This window comes from Aspergillus japonicus, assembly GCF_003184785.1.
Source record: "Aspergillus japonicus CBS 114.51 unplaced genomic scaffold BO86scaffold_4, whole genome shotgun sequence".
In the NCBI taxonomy this organism is placed as follows: domain Eukaryota; kingdom Fungi; phylum Ascomycota; class Eurotiomycetes; order Eurotiales; family Aspergillaceae; genus Aspergillus; species Aspergillus japonicus.
In genome coordinates, this window is record NW_020291641.1 from 185,194 (window position 1) to 210,965 (window position 25,772).

Here is a 25,772-nt window from a genome sequence, read left to right on the forward strand (position 1 = left end):
TGTGTTTTACATTTCACCCCTCTGTCGCGATTGCTTGATCTTGCTTGCTGCTCGGACGGGGGACACTGCCCTTCATTGTAACTATATGACTTTTGGCGCGGGAATATGGGCTGCACTCCGTCTCTCAGGCGGGTGTCGGACTGGTCGCCGACATCCCTATGCAGAAGGGGGTGCCCAATCCTGTTTCAGATTATACTTTCTTGTATCATTCTCAATAAACATAATCATTGCTCACGAAGATCAAACCTCGCTCACATCGATCGACAATTTGGCTGAACTCGGGGTTAGTCTAGTCGTTGGAGGTTGGAGTAAGATCAGGCCTTCGGTTGGGTCGCGCGGGCGAGTTCCATGGATGCCGGAGCATTTACTCCATGTTTATTGGTACACGCACAGTAGAAGCTGCTGCGCTCCATGAAGTATAGGATGACAAAGGTCGCGAACAAACATAATGGACATAAGTGAACTGCGCATCTCAAAGATCCCAGTCTATGAGTATGGCATCATCAACAAAGTCAAAGCTACCGAGAATCAAAGAACCAAATGAAACTCTACTCTCAGTTGACCTGGACACATCTCGTCCGCACTCTATAAATTGACCGGGAGCAGCATGTTCCTCACGTCGGTATCCCACCAGCACCCACCCTCCTTCTGTCCTTTCCGCAACAAGATCTTGTTCGCAACATTGGTTATCTCAGTGAAGAACCGGGAACACCAAGACAGCCATGCACAGCTCAGCCAACTCCGACGAGCATCCCAGGCCCTGCACAGACCATGAAATCATCGTGCCTGCAGACGCGATCCAGCGCCCGGAGCGACTCGACTACTCCCGCCCCCCCGCTACACGTCCGTATACTACAACCACCGAACGGATCGCCCCCGGCACCTGGCTCATCACGATCCGGTGGGATCCCAGCCTCCTCGGCCTCCAGGCCGGGGAGCACATTCGCGTGCACGAAGACATCTGCAAGGTGGCCCTGGCCCGCGCTTTCAAGGAGCTGTGGGTCCGATTCCCGACCTGCAAGCTCGTCTATGGCTGCATCGACGTCTACTCCACGGTGGCACTGTACAGCAGTGAGCAACAGCCGCTGACCTCTTCGCAGGATGGGGCCGTCGCTTTGACGCCCTGGCGGTTTCCGGCGAGCGCAGCTGTCGACGGTGATGATAATAACGACTCGAATGCCCCGGCCAAGCTTCTTGCGGAGTGGAAATCGGCCGTCCCGCGGAATGCCTATGACGCGAAGGAGGCTGCGTGGTGTGATAGCCATCGGCCAAAGGGGAAAGGAGTTATACCGCTGGGAAGGCCGCTTCCCAGCTCGGTATCCCGAGCGGATGGGCCGGACGGTTATTCGCCCTTGTTGGTTCTGGGGTCGTGTAGTCTGTGTGGTATGGATCATGAGCCCTGCCCTGGGGACTCGTCTCAGGCAGCTTGGGCTACGGTCAACAAGCCCTGAGTAGTTCTTTAGCGGATGCTTGTAGCACTCCCTTATGAAAGGTAGGCGTGGTGTAGTTCAACCCATTTACATGTAGAAAAGCAGCGAGCTGAATAATCTTTATTCATTCTTCTGCTTTCTGTTTCAATGCTATTTTCAATACAATGGTTCAAGCACCAAGTAGCATAACTACCTAGTATCTAAGTGTAGTAGTGACTACGTAGACAGAAAGTAAGGAAGAAAGAAAGAAAGGGTGCAGATAATCGGCCCTTTGGGGGCGGAGGATCAGCCCGGGGCTTGGTCGGGCACCACAAATGAGCCTGAGGCCAGCCGAACCTCTTGTAGGGACAGCATGTCTTCTGTTTCATTCTCCCCCACACCCTCGTCATCACCCCTCAATACTGTACTGTACATATTCACCTTCTTTCATACTCTGACCCGTTCATTCGTTCATTCATTACTGCTACTGCTGCTGCCCAAATTCATTGCGTGTCAACTCAGTACCTATCATGTCACCGGGACTTTCCGGTCTGGTTTCTGTTGAGCCGGTTGACATTGACAAGTTGAGAATCTCTATTTGGGCCCGACGCGTTTAAACCCAGGCTTGTGCTGAAACCGGATAAGGGGCATACCTAAGTTAACTAACGCCTATTACTCCTAGTCCACCCGCCGCGTTGGCGCATCCTGAGCCCATCAACCACATTCCTAAACCCACCCTTCATCATTGCTCTACTGCACGACTGCGTTAGTGCGTTAGTCACTCAGTCCTTCACGTCCACACATCCTTTCGCAAGTTACCCACACCACCCCAGTACCCATACATACCCTTTCTTGTCTTTCCTAAACCAAATCAAAACAACATCCGACCGCAGTCGCCTCGTGGATTTTCCCCCCCCCCCATCCATGCGTGCCATGTTCACCGGGTCGACTGCAACCATTGCAACCGCAACCACTGCGACCGCCGACCCCCCGGATTCCGGGCTCATCGCATCCACCACGTCGTCGTCGCCGCCGTCGCCGCCGCCGCAGCACCTTTTCTCCCCTCCTCCCCCTCCTCCTCCTGCTGTCTCCATCTCCGCTGCAGATGAGTCCTTCACGCGACGAATCAGATCCAAATCCTCTCTGCGCAGTCTCCGCAGCCTGGGAAGCAACAGCACGACGTACGACGACGACCCTGACGACACTCCCGACGCCAACGCCAACGCCGAGAAGACGCTCATTCGCCCATCCATCCTCCGTCGATTATCCCCCGGCCTCGCCGCCCGCGTCAAGCTCCTCGACGGCAGCAACAGCAGCAGCAAAAACAACAGCCCGTCTCGCGTGGGCGCCGTGGGCCGCATCCCCGAGGAACACATTAAGGAGTTGGACAGCTTGCACCAGGACTTATCGATAAGGATCCAAAAAAAGGGTCGGACGTGGAATGGTCTGCACCGCGCCCACAGAGAAAGGAAACAACAACAACAACAATTCTACTCACAGCAGCAGCAACAACAACAACAACAATCGTGCGATTCAAATCACCTGGAGGTCCCCGACCCTGTGCTCCCGGAAGAGCTACTAGCGGACGAGCTCGACGCAGAAGAAGCTTGGGAACCTTCGGAGCAAGCGCCAGAACAGCACGTGTTTACCTCTGTTTTACAACCCGACTTACACTCGCTGTTGATCGCTTCCGTTCCAGAAGAGCGCCCCAACGGGGCCACTCTAGAAGAGGTTGGAGCAGAAGTAAGGACAGCGACGGAAGCAGAAGCAGACGCAGAAACGAAAGTGGAAGCAGAAGCAGTGTTGAAAGCCGAAGTCGCAGCTGAACCCAAGGCAGAAGAAGAAGTACAGCAGGAAGGGGACGCGAGCGAAGAGCCACTGCTCGACATGGCTGTCCTGGAACGATCTCGTCTGCCCCTCCGCCCCGGATCAACGAATGGGATGCCGTCCACGAATCCGACCGACTTCGAAAAGTACCTCAAGAGTACCAGTGACAATGAATCCGTCCCCCCTCCCCCACCGCCGAAAGATTCTCCCCGCCCCCTCTCCATCTCATCTGCGAACTCGCAATCCTACTTCAACCCGCTGGGGCTACAACGCTCGGAATCAATATACTCGTTCTCAAGGGCCTCCTTTAGCAATCAGCTTTCGCAACTCACGTCCATCTCCCTTCCCCAACCATCCTTACTCGAAGCTGGTATTGCGTCCATACCAACCGCCGCTGCCGCCGTAAGGGCCCTCACGGGAGCTGCGGACCAGATTCAAATATGGATCAAAAAGGCATCCGGTGTCTTGAGCGGGCTGGATGCCGAGGATGACGTCGAATGGGCAGCTGCCGGCGGGCGAGAAGGGTTGGACGGGGTCGATGGAGCGATCACCCGATTTGAGAGTCTGATCAACGTTTACGTCAAGGCTATCGAGGACGTGCAGATGCGCGATGATATCGAAAAGGTCTCCACTGATCTGTTGAACTTGATTGTTGTACAGATGGACGGGATCATCCAAAGCTGGTCGCAAATCAAGGATCGACTGAAAGGAGTCAAAGAACAAGTGGAACTGGCGATGGAGTGGGAGGAACTATGGAGCAATGTGTTGGGCGATGTCGGTGTGGAGGTGGAGAATCTCGGCCGGCTCATCTTCGAGATGGAAGAAAAGCGACACTGGACCATGGCGGGTGAACAGGATTCCAGCGCTACGGGACTTGACATCAATGAGCTGGAGACCATTGTCGAGGAAACGCCAGCCGGTGGGCGCATGTCGACCAGTAAGCGGTTCAGTCTGGAGCCTCTTTTCACAGCACCGAGCTTGGACATGCCTATCATTCAGACGCCGCAGGATGACTCCAGCCACTCCAACTTGATCGCCTTGTTTGCGAGGATCCAACCGCTGCGAGCATCACTCGACTTTCTCCCCATGCGACTTTCCATGTTCCAGTCGCGGGCGGTGCGGATATTCCCCAGCGCCTGCCAGGAGCTTGAAGATCGACGTAGTCAACTCGAGAAGGCCTACAAAGGGCTGGAAGCAGATGCAGAAGCCTTGCGGGACGAGCTCAGCGAGGACCGGTGGATCCTTGTATTCCGCAACGCGGGCAATCAAGCGCAGAAGATGTTCGAATCGGTCGAGAGGAGCATCGGGAAGCTGCAGGAAGCCATCGAGACGAGCGCTCAGGTGCACAACCCGGCCCAGTTCACGAAACGGGTCGAAAACTACGACGCCAAGAAACAGCATTACGTCGCTGCGATTGAGCGGGTGGTGTCGATCATTCAGAAGGGCGTGAATGACCGTCTCACGGTCAATGGGGAGACTCTACGACTGTTGTCAGACATGACATCGCGGGTCGATGCTCTGAAGGCGAGCGTTCGGGTAATGGATGCATCCTTGGAGGACATCAGCTTCACACGGTCTCAACACCTGCGCGACTCGATCTCGAGTATCCTCACCATGGATAGCCCACTGACCGGGAGTGTCCCGGAGACCCCCGGCAGCTCCCCAGCTTCATCGGTGATCATGACTCCGGCGAATGCACTGAAGCGATCCACCACGCCGGTCAACAACTCCAGCCGTCGTGGCAGCTCTGTCAGTTCGGTGGCACGCACTACCATGTCGAAGGTGCGACGCTATTCTGGATTGCCGCAAGTCACATCCACGTTCACGGCGAAGAAATCGGCGATTCCCAAGGCGTCACTCGGGGTGACCTCGCCTACGAAGCACGTGGCCGCTACGCCGACGCCCGCGGCGCGCAAACCGGTCCCTCGTACCCCAGCTCTGCCGCCCGCGTTGGCCAATCGGCCGCGGTGGACCACCAGCACCAACACCAACGACTTGGACAAATACAAGTCGAATTCACTCAGTACGCCTTTCCGCAAATCGTCCGCCCAGGGTCGCACATCACGCCCTTCCTCTACCCTGCCCATGACTCCGTACCGGCGCGATATGTCCGTGTCACCGGCGCCGATGAGCGCGCGGTCAGTCAGCCGGGTGTCCAGCCGTCTGGCGTCGCGCAGCCCGTCGCGCGTGGCGTCTCCCACGCCGAACCGATCCCTCCTGGATCCTCCCCCTTACAGCAAACTGCGCCGACCCGATGGGTTGGCCACCGCGCCCCGCAGCCGCCAGAGCTTCGCGGGGCTTTCGTTCAGTCGCAGTGTTTCGCAGGATCATAGCCGCGCACTGGCGAGTCCGACCAAAGCGCCTCCGACGCCACGTCCGGAAACGTCGCTCGGACATGCGAGCAACCGTCGCATCAGCTTGATTCCATTGCCCAAAGGCCGGCCCGGCAAGGACAATGCGCCTAGCACGCGCAGCAAGCTGGGTGAGCGACCTCCCTGGCGGGGCTAGTCGTCACATATTCCGGGTAGTTTGTTTGTTTGTTTGTTTTTTTTTTTTTTTTTTTTTTTTTTTTTCGTCATCATGTAATTCTAACTGGAGCATTGCGACCGGGGGCTTTGTATGGTAATATAGCCGATTTTGCGTGTGTTTGCAGATTGATATCCCCCTCGTGCATTTTTCAGCGGTGTCATTTTTGCCTGGTGTGGTGTCGAGCAAGTACAGTAATCTATATTGATCTGGTCTATCAAACAGTGGGAACCGAAGAAACGGTGATAGTATTTACAGGTGCCTCCCGTCATGGGGTATATCGATGTGCAGTGGTGCCGCGAGAGACCGTTGAGTCCTTCAGGTTTATACCAGATCCCGGCCAATGATCAACGCATCGACCAGTTCGGTGCTGTTGGCCAGGCGCGCGGCGCGCGGCACGCGGCCGATGACCTGGAAGCCCAGCTTCTCCCAGATCCGGACGGAGGCGGTGTTGTTGGCGAAGACGAGGTTGAAGACGGAGTATTTGTAGCCCTGTTCGTCGTCAGTCGGGGTGTGCCCATTTGGTCACCCCCAATCATAGTCCCAGAAGAATAAGCCAGAGGTCACATACCAACACCGGCGCCACCTCCAGATACGTCTGCCCCATCACCATCCCCACGCCGCGCCCCCGCGCCGCCGGCGTCGTAAAGAACCCGGCGTTGCAGACATGCGAGCACCGACCTGTCACCGTTACCGAGTAAGCATGAGCATGAGCATCCGCACCAGCCTCAGCCTCAGCATCCACCACCCCCTATTTGGAAAAAAACACATACCCGGATAATTCGGCTTCACATAAAACGTCCCCAGACACACGCGCGCCCAGTCCCTCCCCTCCACCAGCCCGAGCCCTTTCCCCGCGCCATCAGCACCAGCACCAGCACCAGCACCAGCACCATCCTCATCGACAACAGCCACAACCGCAAACGTCCCGAACCAATACCCCCGGAACGTCTCGAGCGTCATCGGCTCCTCCATCGGATACGTGCTGCCGCGGACGATCTCGGCGCTGAATTCCTGGTGCAGGTAGGCGATGAGACTATCGGGGACGGTGGCCGGCCCGCCCGCGATGGGGTACAGGGTCACCGGCGTGGCGTCTTTGAGGGTGGCTTTGCGCGGGAGAAGGGTGGGCGCGGCGGTTTGGGCGGCGGGTGGCGCGGGGAGGGTGGTGAGGGGGTCTTCGAGGAGGGCGGGCATTTTGGGGACCTTTAGTTGGGTGGGGGGGTTTTCTTTGGGGGGGGTTTCTTTGGGGAAGAGGGGGGTTGGTTTCGAGGGGATTGATTTTCTGTCGAGGGTTGCGTGGAGAATGAATTGAGGACGGGGTGGAGGTAGGTTTAATAAATTCGTGCTTGGTGGACTAGAGGGAACTGGAAGGTATGAGTGAAGAAAAAGGGCAGATGTCAATCGGAGGGCGTATGCGCGGGGGAAGAAGGGGAAATTTATTTTTATTTTTTTTCGGGGGGCGGGGGGGCGATAAGATAAGGATTTCAGGGGACGGGGACTAGTACTCCGTAGTAGTTACGGTACACTGCAATTACTATGTAAAAAAAACTTTCAGGTTCAATCTGTGGTTCACTGGTGGCCAACGGTTGGACTAGATTAGTGGGTGGGGCTGGTCGGCGCGGGATGCCGAGGATCTATCCTTTATCAAAAAATGGTAGTCAGGTGGTAGTTACTTTGTAGATGGTGACACATCACTCCAGATCCTGCCACTGGACTATCTCGAGCCCTTCGTCGGAGTCTTCGTCTTCGTCCGGTTCTTCAGGCTGTGGTGGTGGTTCAAGTGTGGGGGTTGTCTCTGGCTTCGGTGATGCGGTAGTCAAAAGTGTTGGTTCGTCAGGCCCATCTTTTTTCGGCGTGCGCTTCTTGCTCTTGCTCTTCTTCTTGTTCTTCCTCCGCTTGCTTTTCGCCGTCTCGCTCGTGGGCGGATCCCCATCAGCCTTGCCCTCCGCCCACGCGCGCAACAGCTCCGGATTCCGCAAACACCACACCACCACCTCCCTGGCGCCCACACACCCTTCCCACCCGTCGCACGCGCCTTTCTTCCGCTTGCCTTTCTTGGTTGGTGCTGGTGCTGCTGGTGCTGCTGGTGCTGCTGCCTCCCACCCCAACATCTCCCCACACAACTCCCCCAACCCCCACACCCTCCGGACCGGCACTACGGATCGTTCCAGGAATACCGCCTCCGCCGTCAGGATCCCCGCGTCCACCACCCGCTCGTGCCCCATCCGCAGCAGCTGCAGCCCGCGCTGCAGCCCATACCCCACGAGGACCGTGTCCGCGTCGATGACCTCCCACAGTGCTGTTCGCGCGGCACCGGCGCCGGACACAGTTGCACGGGTGGTCTTGTCGGTGCATGCTGCTGCTGCTGCTGTTGTTGTTGTTGTTGTTGTTGTTGTTGCTGCAGCGGTCTGCATCCCTTCTGCAGACCCAAGAGCCAGTTCCAGGTGGAGGAGGGCTTCATTAGTCAAGAAGTCTGTGGCGGTGAGATGTGTCGAACTCGTTGCGTGGGGCTCGGTCTCGCAGGTCAGAACAACGGCTCTGCGGCGGGGTTGTGTCGGGTTGGCGGGTGGCGTAGGCTTTTGGTCTATTCCGGGGGCCTGTGCTGTGGGGTAGTTCTGGGCTTGCAGGCGGGTGCGGGGATGGCATCGTGCGAGCAGGTATTTGTAGAGGAGGTCTTGTTCGAGGGGGTGGAGGATGGAAGGGTGGTGGTGTGTTCTGGGGATGTTGGGGGGAGGTGTTGTGGTTTGTGGCTTGGAGGGCGTAGTTGTAGGTGGGTTCGTTTGTTGCTTGGGAGTGGTAGTAGTGGTCTGCTGCTGACCAGTAGGTCCCTGCTTCAGGGCAGTTGTAGCAGCAGCAGCCGCCTTCCGTTGATGGACCTGTTGGTGTTGCTGCACGGCGTGCTTATCGCAGAACACTTTTGGGCATAACGGGCACGCGACAGGATGGTGGTCCCGGGCTCGCTGGTGGTCGCGCAGCGCCTCGGCCGTCTTGAAGCTCTTCTTCTTGCAGCAGACGCATTTGAATTTGGACGGGGAGGCGGCTGGCTTGGTGGTTGTGGGGAGCGTGGTCATCGTGAGTCCAGCTCGGTCAGAAGTGTATGAAACGCGGAGGATGGAGTTTAGTTGGATGTATGAAGGGGCTGCGAGACTCTCTCCCTTTAACTAACTACCCCGCAGCTTGCTTACACATGCTATACATGCCATCAATACATGCCATCAGGCCGCCTCGCAGGTACTGTCTGCAAGGATCCTCCATATTCTTTCTTTCAGGTTACATTCTTCATCAGTTGGTCTATATACAGTACATCTCACAATCTTACACACCGCAATACAGTCCATCAACTATCATCTCCACACAGAAACCCAGCCTATTGCTTCCCATCCCCGCTCTCGCCCTCGCCCTCCTCATTCTTGATAGCCTGCATCAGCTCATACAACTGGCCAATCTGCTGATCTACTCGGATTAGCCTGCACGTACGCACCAGCATCACCAGAAAAACAAAAACACCCACCACTCATCTTATCCAACTTGCCCTTATCCAACTTCTCCCCGATCCACGCATCGCCCTCCAGCTTCTGCGCGTATAATTGCCACTCCGTCAAGAAGCCGATCTAGACTGCCACATTAGCTTCCGCCCAGACTCTCCCCCAAAAGAGGGGACATACGATGTGCAACGGGTTCTCCACGTTGCGGTGCGCGCGGAATTCCGCCTGGACGTACGAGTCGCCCAGCAGGCGCATCTGGGGGTCGAGCTTCTTGCGGTGCACGCGGAGGATGCGGCGGTAGAGGGGGATGGGCGGGAGGAGGGCGAGGGCCTCGGTGAGGCTGGACTTGGAGCCGATGGAGGCGGCGGTCGCCAGGCGGCGGGCGGTGGGGTGGAAGGGGAGGCGCATTGTGTTGACTACTGGTGAAGTCAATCGACTTGATATATGGGACATTGGAGAGTCGAAGCAACGGCCAGGGCAGCGCAGCGCAGCGCAAGCCTCCGGACGAGACCGAACGGACCGGATAAGGTACTGCCGCGGTACCTCCCAATTCGAAGGCGGGGAGAGGACTCCACCAATCGCGGGGCGAGGATTTCTCTCCGGTGCAGTGATATCGTTCGGTCACGTCTTTATCGGATCGACTCTGTACAATTTTGGGAACAATCACCAAGAACTTGGAATTTACGCAAAACCCAAACCCATCTGACTTCCTCCCTCCCTCTTCCCGACCTGCCCCCCCCCCGCATCCGGGCACACCTCTCACGGGCAAAATGCTTCCCACCCCCTGCACCGCGCACGTCCCCTTCGACACGATCTACGAACCCGCCGAAGACAGCTACCTCTTCCTGGACACGCTCTCCTCGGCCAGCGAAACCACCTGGCTGACCCAGCAATTCGCGGCCCCCTCCCCCTCCCCCACCATCCTAGAAGTCGGCTCCGGCTCCGGCGTCGTTCTCGCCTTCCTAGTGGCCAACAGCCCGACGATCCTCGGCCGCGCCGACGTGCTCTCGCTGGCCACGGACCTCAACCGCACCGCCTGCCTGGCGACCCGCGAGACCGTCGCGAAGGCCATTGCGGCGCAGCAGCAGACAACCACAACCACGCGCCCATCCACCAACCCAGACGCTGCGCCCGCCTCCCACTCCCCATCCACCCACGCAAACCCCTCCATAAAATCAACGCACCTCGCCTCCGTCCAAAGCAACCTCGCCGCCTCGTTCAAGCCCGGCAGCATCGACATCCTCCTCTTCAACCCGCCCTACGTCCCCACCGAAGCCGTGCCGCGCGCCCCGACGGCGGCGGATTTCGAGACCGGGGATGCCGCCGCCACGCGCAGCGAGCAGTTCGAGCGCGAGTCCTACCTCCTCTCCCTGACGTATGCCGGTGGCAAGGACGGGATGGAGATCACGGACCGGCTGCTGGCCGATCTGCCCAGGGTGCTGAGCCCCAGGGGGGTGGGGTATGTGTTGCTCTGCGCGCAGAATCGGCCGCGCGAGGTGGTGGAGCGGATTCGGGGGTGGACGGAGGGGCTGGACGAGGAGGGCGAGGGGTCGAGGAGGAGGAGGAGGGGGAGGTGGTGCGCGGAGATGGCTGGGTTTAGTGGGACGAAGGCGGGGTGGGAAAAGTTGGTGATTGTAAGGGTTTGGCGGGAGGATTTGTAGACTTTCGAGGGGGTTCTGTGTTGGTGTGGGTGGTGGATATACATGGCAGTGGGTTTGGGGTTGGGGTTGTAGAGATAGATAATGATTCATGATTTTCCGGAGTAAATGTCATGGTGATTTGATAGACTTTTCTGCTTTTGCTGGTCAAACGTAACCTTAGAACTTGTACCGATCTCTCCAACTACGGAACTGATCAAGAAACTGACACGCAAGAAATGAGATAGAATCGAAAAACGAACTCCATATTCCCATGACGATGACGATGACTTTAGATGTAGAAGAAAATGTAGCAAACGAACAACAAATCAAACCAGCCCGGCCCAACCACAGCACAACACGAGCACGAGCAATCCCCACCCCCAACCCATAGTAGCACGTAGGGTATCCTCACCACCACCACCACCACCACCAGCACCGCATTCCCTCACTCAGGACCATACCGTAACCAGTTCAGATCAGTTCACCACCCCCAAAAACCAGACAACCCTTCCTAAGCCCACAAAGCCGTCCCGAAGAAGAAAAGCTGGAAAACGGTTAGAACCCCCGTCCCCGGCCCCGACCACGCCCGCGACCCCGGCCGCGGGGCCCGCCGCGCCCGCCGCGGCCACCCCGATCCGCCTCCTTGCGCGCCTTGTTCTTGGGCTTGGGCGTGTCGTCGATCAGCAGCGTGTCGAGCGGCAGGCTGTCGGGCAGGATGTAGTAGCGGATGGTGGAGCCGCGGATGTTGATGGTGTCGAGGCCGATGGGGTCGCGGCCCTTGGGGGTCATCTTGACGGTGCGCAGGCTGGTGTTCATCTGCGGGGAGACGGAGGTGATGGTGCCGTGGAGGATGGTTCCTACCGGTGCCCTGGGTTAGTATGGTTTGGGTATTGGGGTTCTTTCTGGGTGGGATGGTTTCGGAAGGGTTGAGCTTGGGATGCGTGTCGGCTGAAGCTTGAGGGTGTAGCAGGGTCAGGGTGCTGGGTGGATGATGTGCAGCAACCACGTCGGCGGAACGAGACCACTCCACGCAACGACTCACCATTCTTCAACTCGATCGTCACCGTCTCATTGGCGCATTTCATCAGGAACCTGGTCCGGACCGGTGGTCGGTTAGTGTTTCTTCCAGGAGTGAGGAAGAGGGGGTCGGCCTACCGGACGAGCTTCATCTTGGCGGCTACTCAACAGCACAGACACGAGTCGATAACGCGAGTGGGACGATCCAAAGACAGGAGAAACGGCTGCTCACTCAATTCTTCCTTCGAACTTCCGCGTGGGTTGGCTGCGGGACGGTGATGTCGAGATCGCGGCCGCGCTCAGAGGCTGAGCTTGCTTGACCGCCTTGTCACGTGGGAAGCTTCCAGGAAGCACTTGTGCGGGCTGAGTCAGCCGGCGTATGCATGCATGCATACTATGACACTACAGATACTAACGTTAGGGACAGCAAAACCATACGTTCAGCCTCAATCTCATAATCGCATTGCATCCGAAATCGCTGGGTGGTATCTTAAGACTTAAATCACACCGACGCCTTCCCCCCAGAAATCACAACACCCCGTGTCGTGCCTTATAAATGGCGATCTTATCATCATAAAACAGAATCTCCCGCAGCCGGAACGACACGCGCGACCGGTTGAAGTCCATCTCCGAGTCCTCGCCGTCCGACGAGCCCCGGTCGTCCGACGACGAGTCCGACAGCGTATGGATCGCGCTGGCTCCGCCGTCGTCGTCCGACTCCTCCTCGTCGTTGGTCTCCGAGCCCGGCCAGTCCTCCCCACCGGGCACGAACCCCTCGCTGTGGCTGTCGTCCGTGTCGTAGTACTCGCCGCCGCTCTCGCCGTCCTTCCCCTCCAAGATTTCGTAGCATTTGTCCTGCACCCCAACGTAGGTCAGCCCAATCTCCGGCCGGATCGTGACCACGTCGAGGATGAGCATGGCCAGCTCCTTCGGGTCCCGGTGGACGTGGCGGGCGATGTGCGGGATGTGCAGGGCCCGGAGCTGGGGCATGTACGGGAGCCTCTGAATGAAGTAGTGCTGTTTATGGCAGGATTAGTGGGACAGTGCCCTCAGTGAAAGGGGAATAAGCTTACCCAGTCCTTGGCGTGGAGAGCAATGGATAGCTCCTTCAGCCGGGGCATCCGACCACTGCTCATGAACGTAATCATCTGTCGCGTGAACATCCACTTGTACCATCGCACGCTAGCCATCTCCGCGCCCCCCGGCGTCCGCTGGGTGCTATCCACCAGGATCTTCTGCAAACTCAGGTGGTGATTACGAATCGCGTTTTTGTAGATCGCGTCGATGTTGACGATCGACTCGGACATCGGCGCCTCATGCAGGAAGAGGGTCTCTAGGGTATTTGGCGCTAGTGTATCCTTGATGAACAGCAGCAGGTACGGCGATACGGCATCCGTATGGAGGTGCTTTAGTCGCAGTGTGTATTCTGGACCCTCCCCGCTCTTCGGCCGTGACGGTGACGGGGTGAACTGGCGGCGCAGAGCCCGCCAGAGCTTCTCGTGATTCTCGCATCGAAGGACCGTCAACGTGGTCAGCTTGCTCCAGTCGAGTGCATGCACTGCCACCGGGATCGACAATGCCACGCGCTCCAGCTCGAGTGTCTCAAGCTGTAACAGTGGGCGATCGTGTTCGGGAGTCATTTGTGCCCCCGTGACAGGCCCCGTTGGCCCGCCGGGGATCGGCGAGGGTCTATTTCCTGGAGGAGAGGAGGCCGGCGGGCTAGCGAGGTGCGTGTGTTCCATATTTAGGGCCAGCCCAGTGACACCATCGTTCGGTTGGGGCGGAGAACCCGCTGTCAATAGGGGCCCGTCCTGGACAGGCACGTCACCCGCCGCCTGACTAGTTTCAGGAGGCGTCTCAACAGAATCCTGCTTGGTGGGAGAGACACGGGCCTGTGATTCGGGCCGAGTGTGATGATCTTCAGACCTGCCAAGAACGACCCCCAGTACGCCCCCCGATCGGGGCCAACCAATGATCCCATTCGGCGGCGTTGGCTGCTCAGCTTGCCAGGTCCCTGCCGGTTTTAGCCATGCCGCTGGATACGCTTTGAGAGAAATCCCAATGCGGAGTTCTTTCAGCCGGTCGCGCGATCGCTCGACCAACACGCCCATCTCTTCCAAATACGACGGCTCGTCGATGTCCAACACGCTCAGGCTCTTCAAGGGAGGAAGGATCGACAGGGAGGGGTATTCCACGTGTCCGTATCGTTGCCACAAGGCCGTATTTCCGGTAGACCTCAGAACCGTAGCCGGCGAATGAGGCAAGGTCACCGAGGACGCAGTCGGGCCTGCAGCTACCAGAGACCGCAGGGCATTGTCGGAGTTATCGTGCCAGCGGACCCAAACGCGTTCCAGACGACATTCGTGACCCGGGCGAGTCGCCAGCGACGCCAGCGCGACCCAGACATCCCGCAAGACTCCCGTGGGCATGTCCCAGACGAAAGTCTCCAGGTTCACCATCCGCGCCACCGCCAGAGCCACCAGCGTCCCCAGCATCTTCCCCGTCTCCTTGGTCACCGCGTATTCCTGCACCCACATCAACGGCCCGTTGCCGACCGAGAACTTGCGGGTATACTGCGCGTAGTAGTTGCCGCGGCGAACTCGCGGTAGTGCGCCCGCCGTATGCTGACCGGGCGGCGCTCCACTGCACCCGCAATGGGGACACGGCTGGGATGACCATCGGCCAGGCACCTCGCGGAATATGTCCTCCCCGGTCACGAGAGTGGCCAGCCCGTACGAGAGAGCATCCACGCCAGCCGGATGGTCGGAGGTTGATAGGGCTTCCGGCCAGACGATGTCGAACCGGGAGTACATCTGCGGGATCGCCAGCGAATGAAGCGCAGAGCAGGTCAATGCAAGGGATGTGAGATCAGTCGTGTGGGTCACCTATAGAATATCCCCGATCAGATCAGTATGGTTGACGTGGGGGCGGGGGTCGACATCAAGTGACCAGGGCGGGTTACACACCTCTTTCATGATCTCCTGCAGTATATCCATGGGCAAGTCAAGCAGGTTCAAAGGCTTTCTTTCCGCCGGATCAGAAGCTGCATGGGGACTAGCACAGCAGGCTACTGCCGTCTTTGCCCCCCCAGTTTTGTGCGGGTTGTTGTGGTTGTTGTGGTTGATGTTGTTTTCCGGAGACTCGACAGCAGCTTGCGGCTGCTGGGAACTCGCATTCCCCGCATTCAAAGCCTCCTTCATCTGAGGCTCATACGCACTGGAGGTTGTGCTGGCACTGGAGACGAATTTCTCCTCGTCATCTGAGAGACCATCGAGATCGGAGCTGACGCGAGAGCTGAGATTCAAGCTGCTGGGTCCGGCCATGGTGGCGGTTTTGATTGAAAGTGGACTGCCTAATAACTCTGTCCGTGGAGAGTGAGCGGTGAGGGGTTCAGGACATGCCAGTCACTTCCGACCACAACAAGAGTCCGCTTGAGGGTGCCAGAGTTCCTACCCGGTCAAATAAAGCAGTTTGTACAAGTGGAAGGTGGGGGAAAGGGGAACAAGAAAGTCAGGAGATTATTAGAGCTGAGCTGGTGGTCAACTGCGGAACTGACGGGACAGGATCCGGGGTAGACGAAAGGCGAAAATGGGGATGGGGACTGTTCTGGCGGGTGGGAAGTGGGAACACAGCCAGTTCGAGCGAGGCCCAACCCGTGCCGCAATTTGAAACAAGACTGCCAATCATCGACCGGTTGTCAATGTGCTTTGCGCAGGACGCATCTGGGAGGTAGGAGGTAGGAGGTAGGAGGTAGTTGACAATGAAAGTATGATCGAGTACGGAGTACGGAGTAGTGAAGAGGAAGATCAGCTTTCAGCCTGTCCACTTGGCGTCAGCCATGCAGTAAGTCTAACTCCAGTCCAGTTAATTAAGATAGCTGTGGTGGTCTGAGCGCTGCATGCCTTTCCCATCTAGGTCTAGTGCCATATCTTCCCCCCGTATCTTATCGTATCCAGCAGCTTCCCATCGTCACCACTTCTTTCAGAGGTATACAGTATACAGATTGTCTTCGTATCAGAAACTATGCTATAAACACTAAATCCATTGTAATCTTACTGATACAGCTGTTTGAAAATAAATGCAAGACATCCACCACGCACATACGCACATACTTTACCAACCTCAAATAAAAGCATATAAAAGCATATCATTTACTGTTCGCATCCCCCGCATATAACACATCACAAATACGACCAACAAAGCCCTCAAGCCCGGTCCCAGAAGAGCTCGACCCCTGGGTAGATGCCAGGCCAGTGGACGCTGCAGGCATCAGAAGCACCCGCGACCCGATCTCCACCCATTCAACCGAGGAGACGAACAGGAAGGTGATCTTGATCTCACCGGCCTCGGAACTACCCGATGACTTGATCACCTCGTGTACACCATGCGCCCGCCCATGTTCCAGATCAGGGCCATCCCCATCGAAGCTGAAGAACTCCGGCTCCGTCGGGGATGGGGGGCGCGAAATCACCTCATCTTCCGCGAGCGCCATGCAGGTCAGCCGCACGGTCGAGCGGACATTGGCGACGTAGACCGTCGCATGGCCACCCAGCAACACCGGTGGGGACAACGCGGAGGCAAATTCGCTAGCCGCAAAGCTGGCCACGAAACCGGTGTGGAACCTGCGGCGGGCCGGAGCGGAGTCAGGCGGGATCTTGATCAACACGGACCCTTTGCGGATTCTCCCTAGTTGGGGTCGTTCCCCGTCCGTTGAGAGTGGCCAGGGCTCGATCCCGATCGTCCCTACTTGATCCCGGGTTAAGCTCTGCACCGGCAGCCGCAGGTTGCGGACACTGACGGCCCGCACGCGCTGCCAGCTTGCCTGAGCCGCAAGGGGGGTCTTTCCGGGAAGAGAGCCGTGGGGGAACGAACTCGAAAAGTCCCCGGATGGCGGCCGACTCCGGGAGGAACTCGAGGAGAGCTGTGTGTCCGAGCGTCTATCCGTCCGGTCGTTGGGGGGAGAGGTGCCAGATCCATGCTCCGTACCAGTATTGAAGACAGGCCCGATGACAAGCTCATCACCGGCCGAGATAGCTCCATAACGGACAAGCCCACATAGAACAATGCCGTGGGTTTCTTTTTGTCGCTCGTCACCGGACAGAGAATGGACCTTTGAGAGTGGGATGGCAAAGACCTCATCCACATCAAAAACCGTCTCATACGCAATTGGTGGGGTGAGAGCCTTGGATAGAGAAACATCCCTCAAAGGCCGTGTAGGTATTGGGAGCCACCGAAGCAGAGCATGCAGCTTCGCTATCCCCGAGCCGTCCACAGCACTTGTAAGGACAATAGGAACTGTGAACTGCCAGCTGTCTGTCGAAGCGACCAGATTCCTCACTTCACCTGCATCCTTGGCCCCAACATGTTGCAAGTCTCCAGCAGGCGCCGCTGACACAGACAACATCGAAGGCTTTCTGCCGGACGACTTCAAGACAGAGAGGATCTGCGCTAGGTTTTTCCTCAAGCCGGTGCGGGACGCGATGTCCATTTTAGTAATCACGATCACCGTAGAAAGCCCGAGTTTGGCACAAAGCTCCAGATGCGATAGGGCCTGCGATAATTCAGTAGACTGGTCAGACGAACCGCGGGCAATATCCGCCACGGTATCATCGTCACTCGTAGCCGGGATACAGAGGATAACATAGTGCGGAGCCCAGCTGATGATACCCCTAAACGTGGACTTCAGATACCGGAGCGAGCCTGGAAGATCGGAGACGAAAGCGAGACGGCCGCCCTCCGACGCAGCATGGATGTCATCCCATGCAGCGATATTGCCAGAAGCGTAGTTGATCACATCAATGGTATCGGAACTCGACTCGTTAGAGGCGTATCCAATCAGCTCATGGGCAACAGAACTGGTGATCCCTGATGAAATCTCGTGCCGGTGCTTCAGTAACCCCAGTCGACTTGTGCCTCGACCATTGTCGAGCACCGACGAGGTCAACGTGCCCAGAAGGGAAGATTTGCCGGCTGCGCTGGGGCCCGAGATGGAGACGCGGATCTGCTCTGTCTTGGAAGAGTCATCTAGCGAAGACCGTCTCTTGGGGGCGCTCGTCGAAGGGCCGTCCTCCCCTGCGCCTGTCTTCGGAGACTTGACCCGGTAAAACTCCCAATCAGGACTCACGAGAGCCTCGGCCACCCAGAGGCTATCCGTATGAACTTTGCCGATATCGGCTTTCGCGCTACAGGAGTCTTCAATCCACTCGCACTGGCCAACAATGACCCTACGCAGGATCTCGACCTTGCAGCCAAGGCTGGCCGCCATGACCTGCAGCGTGGACAAACTTTCTTCCAGCTCGTCCACGGTGAGTCCGACAAAGGTCCCGTCATCGGCAACCCCTATCTCATACAGGGCCCCCTGGCTCTCCTCGAGACCCGGGAGCAACCTAGCTGGCTTCTGCGGCGCCCCCAGCTGCGGGGCTGCGTCAGGGAGCACGGGCAGGACCAGGTTGGCAGTCGTAGATGAATGGAATGGTGACGACTGCTGCAGACGCCAGAGCAACTGCGTAGTCAAGTTCTGGAGCCTCTGTTGACGACTCTCCGTGGAGCGAGCCTGCGGCGGCCTGGCAGCTGATTCGGAGCTGGAGGGCGTCGGGCTTGCGTTGGCGAGGCTCGCTCGGAAATGATACGAGCCTCCCACCAGGTGGCCCGTGGACATAGCCACAAACGGACGACGGGGACGCAGCAGCAGATGCAACTTGTACTCGGTAGGACCCTCTTGTGGTTCGGGTTCCAGCTTTGCGATGCCATAGTCCGACAGCAGGTCAGGGTCGGCCCGGTCCAGCGTCGTGCTGGACCGGGTCCGAGGCACCACGCGGTTGCTGGTAGCCGCTCCCATCTGGGGCGTTGAAGAGCCCGATGTTGACCACGGCGAAGAGACCCTTGGAGGGTCGGGGTCATAGGTGAAAACCGATGCCATTATGAATGGTGGTGGAGTAGAATTAAGCGGCAAGATAGTCGGAGTGGTAGTGATAGATTGTGGTGATTGACCGCAGTCAGTCCGGATTGTACAATTCTAGCGGGGACTCGGGCGGAGTCGCGCCACTGCAGGTTCCTATATTCGACGCGCTTTTGTATAGCCTAATGTTCGTAGTCCTTCACAATAACCATAGATCGATACTGTAACAAGCATCTTGGGAGGGGATACGATAGCTAGAGGCAACAGACTAGGCTCTAGTTGGCCAAAGGGGACGCGGGAGATTATATTTCGGGAATGGAATTGCAGGAGAAATGTAAACGAAGAAACAGCTGGGCTGATCAAGGGAGACGGACCATCTTCGAAGCGAGTGAGTGAAGTGGGAAGTGAAGTGGGAGTGAGTGAGTGAGTCATGCGTCCTGGGAATTCAGGCATCGGAAGAGCCGCGGTCCCCTTACGACATCGACTTGATCAGGTGACGTTGGTGAAGAAGAAAAGACGAAGAAGACAGCCACGTGTCAACCTTAATGCCTCAGGCCCACATCCACATCCCCCTCCCCCTGCTAGCCTCAACGCCAACAAACTCACATGGTTGGACTGCCAGGGGCTACTAGACTAGAAACTAATGTAGCTATGCCCGTAGTCGCTTCTCTGTTTGTTTCAGGTAAACATAGCAAATATCAATAATCAATAGTCTTCGATCCAAGAAAGCCCGACTACATTAGTGCTTATCCCAGTTCGACTGTCGTCAACTTGATCGGCGATGCTGTGGTATTCTTTGGTCATACAGGTCATAAATTTAGCAGCGTGTCGTTTCATACTGCCCCCTTACACGAGGTATGCATTTGGCTTGCCAACAGTCAGCAGTACCATGAGTCCCCGATTTCGTATCCACATGGAAGATCAATATGAAGTGAGACACGGTGCTGACAGAGGTTGACGATTGTTGGGAAGGGTGAAGTAGTAACGTTCTAGAGGTATTTGATGTGCATCGCTGTCCGATCCAAATCTAGCAACAGGTATCCGGTTTAGAAGACATCGCGAAGTCGCTTAAGTAAGTTGGCAGTTCAAGGTACTGCCGGAAATATAAATGGTGTATCACAGTAACACAAACAAGAACAATCTCATAGGGTATTAAACCACGATAAATGAAAAGCAGAACAATGCAAGAAATAATCGCTCCCAGAATGTATTATGCAAAGAATGGACACTCCTGGATGTGTCTATTGGTAGATCCAGCGTACCCCTCACGCCCAGACTGGCTTGGGTCATTCGCCCAGCCAGATATCGTATTGGCAGGTGCCTTGGCCGAGCTACACCCGTGATCTCGCGTAGAGTGATCTGGTGTGTAATTGACGACAGCTTTCCTGCGGCTGTGCCTTCGACAACTGTAGATCTGTGCTTTGAGGACAGGTCCTTGTAATCGTGGTCTAAGAAAAGGGTCTGCTGTATGCTTTTTTTTTTTGGCGCGTGGTAAGAATGGTAAGAAAAAGGCGCCCCAAGACTTCACTCAGCCGACGGCTCACGTGCAATGCCCTTACACTTCCCCTGAGCGACGTGGATGTTTCGGGCTGTGGTCCGAGTAAAGACGGCACCGCAGCTGGGACATTCTGCCTTCGCCACAACGCCCGATTTCTCTCTCTGGTGGCGTAGGAGGTTGCTAAATGTGGAGAATTCGCGGCCGTTGCATCCGTGGTCCCAGCACTGCGGCTTTGGTCGAAAGCTGATAACACGAACTTGTTGTTCCGGATCCGAAGAGTTTTGCGCGGACTCAGGCGACGAGTAAACTGTCCCTGTAGGCATAAGACCTTGGGGGTGTGGTATCGAGTTAGGGGTTTGTCTGCTTGGTTGTCATGTTAGGTGGGACCTTGATCAGTGTCGAATAATAACAAATCACTTACGATAGTGAAGAGCTCGGTGCCATGTAGTAGTCCGGTTGATTTGCAAGGTAGGACGATGGCCTGATGTCGGGTTAGCATCAAGATGCTCCAGGGAAGTGTAAGGTGTGCTTACGCTGGAGCGAATGCTGGATCTGGAATCGATGGCGGGCTGCCCGAGACGGAACTGCTGGGATATGAATATGGCATAGAGGTACTGTGAAAGCCATGGAATTAGTTTCTTTCCTGGGTTTTGATCTGAACCTCAACTGTAGGAGCAGTACCTTCGAGGTTGTTGCCGGCTCTGTGGCATCAGATATTGTGCGGAAGGAAGCCCTGGTTGATAATAACCCTGAGAACCGGAAGGCTGCGGGGGATAGCCAGCTGAATAACCGGGATGTGGCGGAAGAACTTGGGCTGGGGGAAATGGATGCTGGTCCATTGACATAGAGGAGGGATGAAGAGGCTGAGGCAGCCGATTTTGCCAGCCATAGTCTGTCTCTCGTCAGTCAAGAGCTCGGGAGACCATGGAGTCGGTGCTCCGGCCTACTCTGTGAATTATGTGCCATGTTTGAAGTCAGATAGGCTACTGATCCGGGATGCATCGATTGTGATGAGTCTCGCAAGGCTCTGGTAAGACTTGGTGTTTAGTAATCGCTTCCATCGGGGTTAAAGATGGTCAAATGCCCAACGTACCGTGGAGTGTCAAAACTGGCTTGTTCGGGGTTTCTGCTGCGCAGTAGTCCGGTTGCAGGGAGTCCCCTCGGCTCACTGTCGGGCGGGACCAGCTCGGACGGGAATGGCGTTCTGCCGATGCTAGGAATGGTGTGCAACACGGGCAGATTGTGCTGTCCCTCGTTTGTGCTGATGCTCGATCTCAGGCTTCCAGGAGCGTTGTACGCGGAGCCAGGGTGTGGGATACCAGCAGACCAAGCTGAAATGGCGGGTGTGGGAGCTGCTGTACTCTGAGGCGCTACGGACCTAGGCCGGCGAAAATCGTCCAGTTTGGCTAGATCGGACGGAGACGATGGTGATGAGGATGACGGGAGATTCCAGCGGCGTGCGCAAGAGCCACTGAGCTGCCTGTAATAGAAATGAGGATATCCTGGTGAGTGGTGGATCCCCTTCGAGAGCATTGAAGATTTGCGTGGATCCGATGCTAAAAGACAGAAAGACAGGAGAGGCAGGAGAGGCAGAAGAGGTAGAAGAAGAGACAAGTAGATAATCAAGGCACAGTGGGTGTTCACCGGGGATGAAGCAAGAAAGAGAAAACAGGACTGTGAGTAGGAAAGTAAGATGATTCAGAGGCAGGCGCCGGGTGACGGATAATAGAAATGGGAGTGGAGGAGGAGGAAGAAGAAGAAGAAGAAGAAGAAGAAGAAGAAGAAGAAGAAGAAGAAGAAGAAGAAGAAGAAGAACGAATAGTCGACTGGAACAAGCCCGAAGCACTGCTGGTGATGATGGGACATACAGTTTGGTTGGTGGTGGGAAAGTAGTAGTCTTAGCACCCACGGACGGGAATCCTTCTCGGAATCAACAGCGCAATCTATATCCACCGAAAACGAGGTGACGGGACGGGTAGTAAGACCATCCAAAAACTACTACTAGGTAGTTGAGAGACAGACACGACGGACAGATGGACAGGTAGAGAGGTAGACAGTCAGACAGAAAGATGAGATTGTAAACAGATAGATAGACAGATAGATCGATAGATCAATAGATCAACAGACAGCAGAAGGGAAAGATAAACTGATCTCTTGAGTTGAGTCCATTCCATGGAACCGGTCAGACAAGAGTATTTAACGGTCTGCTGATGGAGCAGCCAAATCCGTCCAGAATAAGCGTAACGAACGGGGGCCGAAGAAGAAGACTCTTCGGGTTTTTGGGTATTGGGTACTGGGTGTACTGGGTGGTTCGTCTCTGGTCTGGTCCAGTTTGACAGCTTGTGGTGGGCGGGTATGCGTATGGGTGTATGGGCGTATGTGGGTTGTATGTATTTTACTGTCGTCAAGCAATGGTTATTGAGGGTAATTATCGTCCTTCGTTCATCATGATTATTATTATTATTGTTGTTGTTATTATTATGATGATGATGATTATTTCTGTCGGATTTTTCCTGACCCTGCGCGCAATTCGCGTGCTTCTTCTCGATGGAGCTACGGCACTTTTTTTTTTTTTTTGGCGTCTGTGATTTTTTATTTTTGGTCTCTCTTTTATTTAAGTGTAATTTTGGTAATTTGGACGTTTCGTTCCTATGATTTTCATCCGTCTAACAAGGTTGGGGGAATCCAAGTCCCCATGATAGATGGTCGATCTATTTTTTTCACTGCCACGGCTGTGGATGAGACACGATCTTCTTCCTCCTGAATGAATCCAGAACCCAGAGAACCAACATTGACAGAGATGGATCTTGCGACCCCTGGTGGCTTTGCGTCTCCATCGGTCGCGTAGTTAGCGGCCATTGTTCGGCCGGGGCTGTGGGTGGGAAGGGTAGAAAGTAGTAGATAAATGGATCGGTGGATTGCTTGATGAATGTGTGTGTGTGAGAGAGAGAGAGAGAGAGAGAGAGAGAGAGAGAGAAAGAGAGACAGAGAGAGGGGGTTAGGTTTGAGGAGCCAGCCCACTTGGACAGTGCAGTGCGGCGGCGCTTGACAGACAACTCCCCTCTCGCAAAGACAATGAATGGCAACGAATGTAATTCAATTGCGCTCTCTCACGGGTCTACCCACTTGACTGTTGAAATGTTCGTTTCATCATAGGCCATTTCCCTTTGGTTTGCCCCGGCTCTGACCTTCAATGGATTCTGAGTCAGGAGGCTGGAAGAGGAATAGTCTCGAACCCTCGCCACGTGAAGGTCGGAAGGTCCCAACGTACAAGTAGCTCAATCGCATCAGCCTGATCCTTGGAAGCCACTTGCCGTTCGTCTGACTCCACCCGAGATGACGGGAGGGGAGGGAAGGGGGAGGGGGGGAGGGGGAAGGGGGCATAGGAACTCTAGGAAAGTCAAAGTCAAAACGAAAGAGACCAATTGACATCAGTCATCCGCTACTACTTGTCTGATCTTCCTTCCATACCAACACTGGGCAAGTCAGGCTGGAGCTCGGACAGGGGTAACTAGTAGTCGATGCTCGGGGAAATCTCCCAAGGCCGCGGGAGCCTGGCCTGAGAGCCTCCTCGAACGTCTAGAAACTAGAAACAAGCTCCTAGTTAGTCGTAACTATAGTCGTCCTATAGTGAACAGTCCGGCTGGAAACTAGCTCCTCACTCACCACCCACTCCAGCCAATATCGACTCGCACTGGGGGAGAAATTGGCAGGATCGAATATCAATCGCGATACCGACGCAGCCCCCTTGGGAAAATAGATTGTTTGACATTCCCGCTAACAAGGGTTGCTTCCTCTGGTGTGCCGTCTCACTGGTTTGTCGCAATGTAGTAAATAATGGAACATGATTAAGTTATTACATCCTCCACTGTATTGTTGGGGAAGGGGGCCCAAGGGGATAGTGAGAATTGAGTACGAAGCAGAGAAGTATCTACGCAGTACTAGACCTCGTACTAGACCTAGTACTATACCTCGTACAGTACGCATGTAGATAGTAGCAGTGAAGGAAGAGGGGCAATTGGGTGAAAGTTCAAACTTCCAATTGTCTAACAGCGCTTCGTTTTGCAACCCGAATGGGTTTTTGGGGGCCGGAACCGCGCAGCAGGATAACCCAATTCCCCGATTTGGCCATCCCAGGTGGGGCTTCGCAGCGTCAAACTGGGGCATCCCAAGGCTAGAGTCTACAAGGCTAGTCACCCACCGCTGGTGAGTGGGTTTTTACACAAGCAGCGAACGATAACGCTGCCTGCCATGTTCAACGTGGAGCCCGCGCGATCGTCATGATAACACAAAAAGGCATGGCCCTGGTTAGATGCAAAAAACCACATGGCGATAAGCAATGAGCGGTTAAAATCCATCCTTTCCGGGGGTCGAGCTATGCATGGATGGCAGTTTAGGGCGACTGGAGGGGCCCAGGACAGCTGGGAAACCGCAAGGGGGATCCATACCCTCAACTTGTTCCGGCCGGTACTCAATTGGCTCGTTCGATCGATCAATGTTTCATCGAGTAAGTTGTGCCTGCTAAGTTGCCTGCTTGCCTCGTTGTACGAGTTTACTGTGCTCCGTACTCCGTACCTTCCCATGGAACCTGCGATATGTGAATCCAAAATCCATACTAGAAGTATAATAGAGTTGTCCCCGCTCACTATGCTCACATCACCCACGGAAACACTTCATCTATCAATGACTTATCGATCAATATTATTGTACTGGGACTGATTTGTGCAGTCCTCGGGTTGGTTGCCTCAGACCTCAGACTCAGCACTCTTTCTTTTCTTCTTTCCTTCCTTCTTTGCTTTTTCTGTTCTTTCTTTTTTTTTTTTTTTTTAATCCCCAATTTCTGCTGCTTCGGCCGGTTTTTGGCCCCCACGACATTAGCGGCCGCCAGCCACGCTACGGAACTCGACTCTTGCCAGATTTGGGACCGCCCTTGGGGTTTTGTTCGGTCGTTGCTTTTTCTCCCTTGATGAGTCGATTGATTGAGTATGGATTTTCCAACCAAGGGTCTTCTTGGTCCTTTTTTCTGGATTGTTCTTCAGCTTGAAGACATCACATCATGACAAGACTCTTCCCCCCCTGCTAGCCTAATACTCAGAGTCCGCACGCCAGGCCAGAAGTCCACTTTTCGGTGATTTTCGACACGGCTGTCGGGAAGATACTGACTGTACGGTACGGAGCTGACAGGCTAAGGCAGCAGCTACCTAGTAGTTTCATCGCACATCGTCCGGAGTATGTGCGTAATATTGCTCGGACTCTGCTTCAAGCTCTGCTCTAGCTTGTCCACAAAGATACATCCATGCAGTACTCGTGTACAGTCCTTCTAGAATTTCCTAATGCTGACGGACAGCATTCGCGCGTGGAGGATCGTCCGATTCCACGACAAGTGACGACACATGGGCCTCGCAGGCTTGCATACCCTGCACTTTTGTCCACGAGGGGTGATCTCGCAACCGTTGGAGGCTTCGCTTCCGC

At 55.7% G+C, this 25,772-nt stretch overlaps 10 protein-coding genes across 10 annotated transcripts; 3 read left to right on the plus strand and 7 right to left on the minus strand.

Moving 5' to 3' along the window:
- Nucleotides 1–722: 722 nt before the first annotated feature.
- On the plus strand, nt 723–1,451 carry BO86DRAFT_395398 (uncharacterized protein; the record flags this gene model as incomplete). The annotated part of the gene is made up of 1 exon (XM_025673312.1): nt 723–1,451. One exon carries the CDS (start codon nt 723–725, stop codon nt 1,449–1,451), a length of 729 nt encoding a protein of 242 aa, XP_025531844.1.
- A 457-nt stretch (nt 1,452–1,908) lies between these two features.
- BO86DRAFT_330006 (KAR9-domain-containing protein) lies at nt 1,909–5,800 on the plus strand. The gene is made up of 2 exons (XM_025668701.1): nt 1,909–2,036; nt 2,092–5,800. The coding sequence occupies exon 2, from the start codon at nt 2,334–2,336 to the stop codon at nt 5,742–5,744; it is 3,411 nt and encodes a 1,136-aa protein (XP_025531845.1). The 5' UTR covers nt 1,909–2,036; nt 2,092–2,333; the 3' UTR covers nt 5,745–5,800.
- A 286-nt stretch (nt 5,801–6,086) lies between these two features.
- On the minus strand, nt 6,087–6,956 carry BO86DRAFT_353443 (GNAT family N-acetyltransferase; the record flags this gene model as incomplete). Its single annotated transcript, XM_025669528.1, has 4 exons — nt 6,087–6,254; nt 6,334–6,443; nt 6,536–6,610; nt 6,650–6,956. The coding sequence occupies 4 exons, from the start codon at nt 6,954–6,956 to the stop codon at nt 6,087–6,089; spliced, it is 660 nt and encodes a 219-aa protein (XP_025531846.1).
- Nucleotides 6,957–7,334: 378 nt separating this feature from the next.
- Nucleotides 7,335–8,872, minus strand: BO86DRAFT_406404 (uncharacterized protein). Its single transcript, XM_025674178.1, has one exon. The coding sequence runs from the start codon at nt 8,831–8,833 to the stop codon at nt 7,454–7,456; it is 1,380 nt and encodes a 459-aa protein (XP_025531847.1). The 5' UTR covers nt 8,834–8,872; the 3' UTR covers nt 7,335–7,453.
- Nucleotides 8,873–9,020: 148 nt separating this feature from the next.
- On the minus strand, nt 9,021–9,655 carry BO86DRAFT_406405 (succinate dehydrogenase assembly factor 3; the record flags this gene model as incomplete). The annotated part of the gene is made up of 3 exons (XM_025674179.1): nt 9,021–9,215; nt 9,274–9,373; nt 9,428–9,655. 3 exons carry the CDS (start codon nt 9,653–9,655, stop codon nt 9,130–9,132), a joined length of 414 nt encoding a protein of 137 aa, XP_025531848.1. The 3' UTR covers nt 9,021–9,129.
- Nucleotides 9,656–9,858: 203 nt separating this feature from the next.
- BO86DRAFT_137646 (S-adenosylmethionine-dependent methyltransferase) lies at nt 9,859–11,153 on the plus strand. Its single transcript, XM_025666160.1, has one exon. It carries the CDS (start codon nt 10,018–10,020, stop codon nt 10,906–10,908), a length of 891 nt encoding a protein of 296 aa, XP_025531849.1. The 5' UTR covers nt 9,859–10,017; the 3' UTR covers nt 10,909–11,153.
- A 289-nt stretch (nt 11,154–11,442) lies between these two features.
- Nucleotides 11,443–12,175, minus strand: BO86DRAFT_445201 (mRNA splicing protein SMD1; the record flags this gene model as incomplete). The annotated part of the gene is made up of 3 exons (XM_025676428.1): nt 12,043–12,175; nt 11,930–11,979; nt 11,443–11,744 (listed from the first exon to the last, which is right to left on the minus strand). Exons 1-3 carry the CDS (start codon nt 12,054–12,056, stop codon nt 11,443–11,445), a joined length of 366 nt encoding a protein of 121 aa, XP_025531850.1. The 5' UTR covers nt 12,057–12,175.
- Nucleotides 12,176–12,348: 173 nt separating this feature from the next.
- BO86DRAFT_385572 (F-box protein) lies at nt 12,349–15,716 on the minus strand. The gene is made up of 3 exons (XM_025671135.1): nt 14,871–15,716; nt 12,978–14,789; nt 12,349–12,921 (listed from the first exon to the last, which is right to left on the minus strand). The coding sequence occupies exons 1-3, from the start codon at nt 15,225–15,227 to the stop codon at nt 12,433–12,435; spliced, it is 2,658 nt and encodes an 885-aa protein (XP_025531851.1). The 5' UTR covers nt 15,228–15,716; the 3' UTR covers nt 12,349–12,432.
- Nucleotides 15,717–16,042: 326 nt separating this feature from the next.
- BO86DRAFT_137722 (uncharacterized protein) lies at nt 16,043–19,261 on the minus strand. The gene has a single exon (XM_025666162.1). It carries the CDS (start codon nt 18,821–18,823, stop codon nt 16,052–16,054), a length of 2,772 nt encoding a protein of 923 aa, XP_025531852.1. The 5' UTR covers nt 18,824–19,261; the 3' UTR covers nt 16,043–16,051.
- A 782-nt stretch (nt 19,262–20,043) lies between these two features.
- On the minus strand, nt 20,044–21,915 carry BO86DRAFT_137720 (uncharacterized protein). Its single transcript, XM_025666161.1, has 6 exons — nt 21,394–21,915; nt 21,248–21,327; nt 20,982–21,192; nt 20,834–20,914; nt 20,722–20,781; nt 20,044–20,663 (listed from the first exon to the last, which is right to left on the minus strand). Exons 1-6 carry the CDS (start codon nt 21,831–21,833, stop codon nt 20,327–20,329), a joined length of 1,209 nt encoding a protein of 402 aa, XP_025531853.1. The 5' UTR covers nt 21,834–21,915; the 3' UTR covers nt 20,044–20,326.
- Between the last annotated feature and the right edge of the window lie 3,857 nt (nt 21,916–25,772).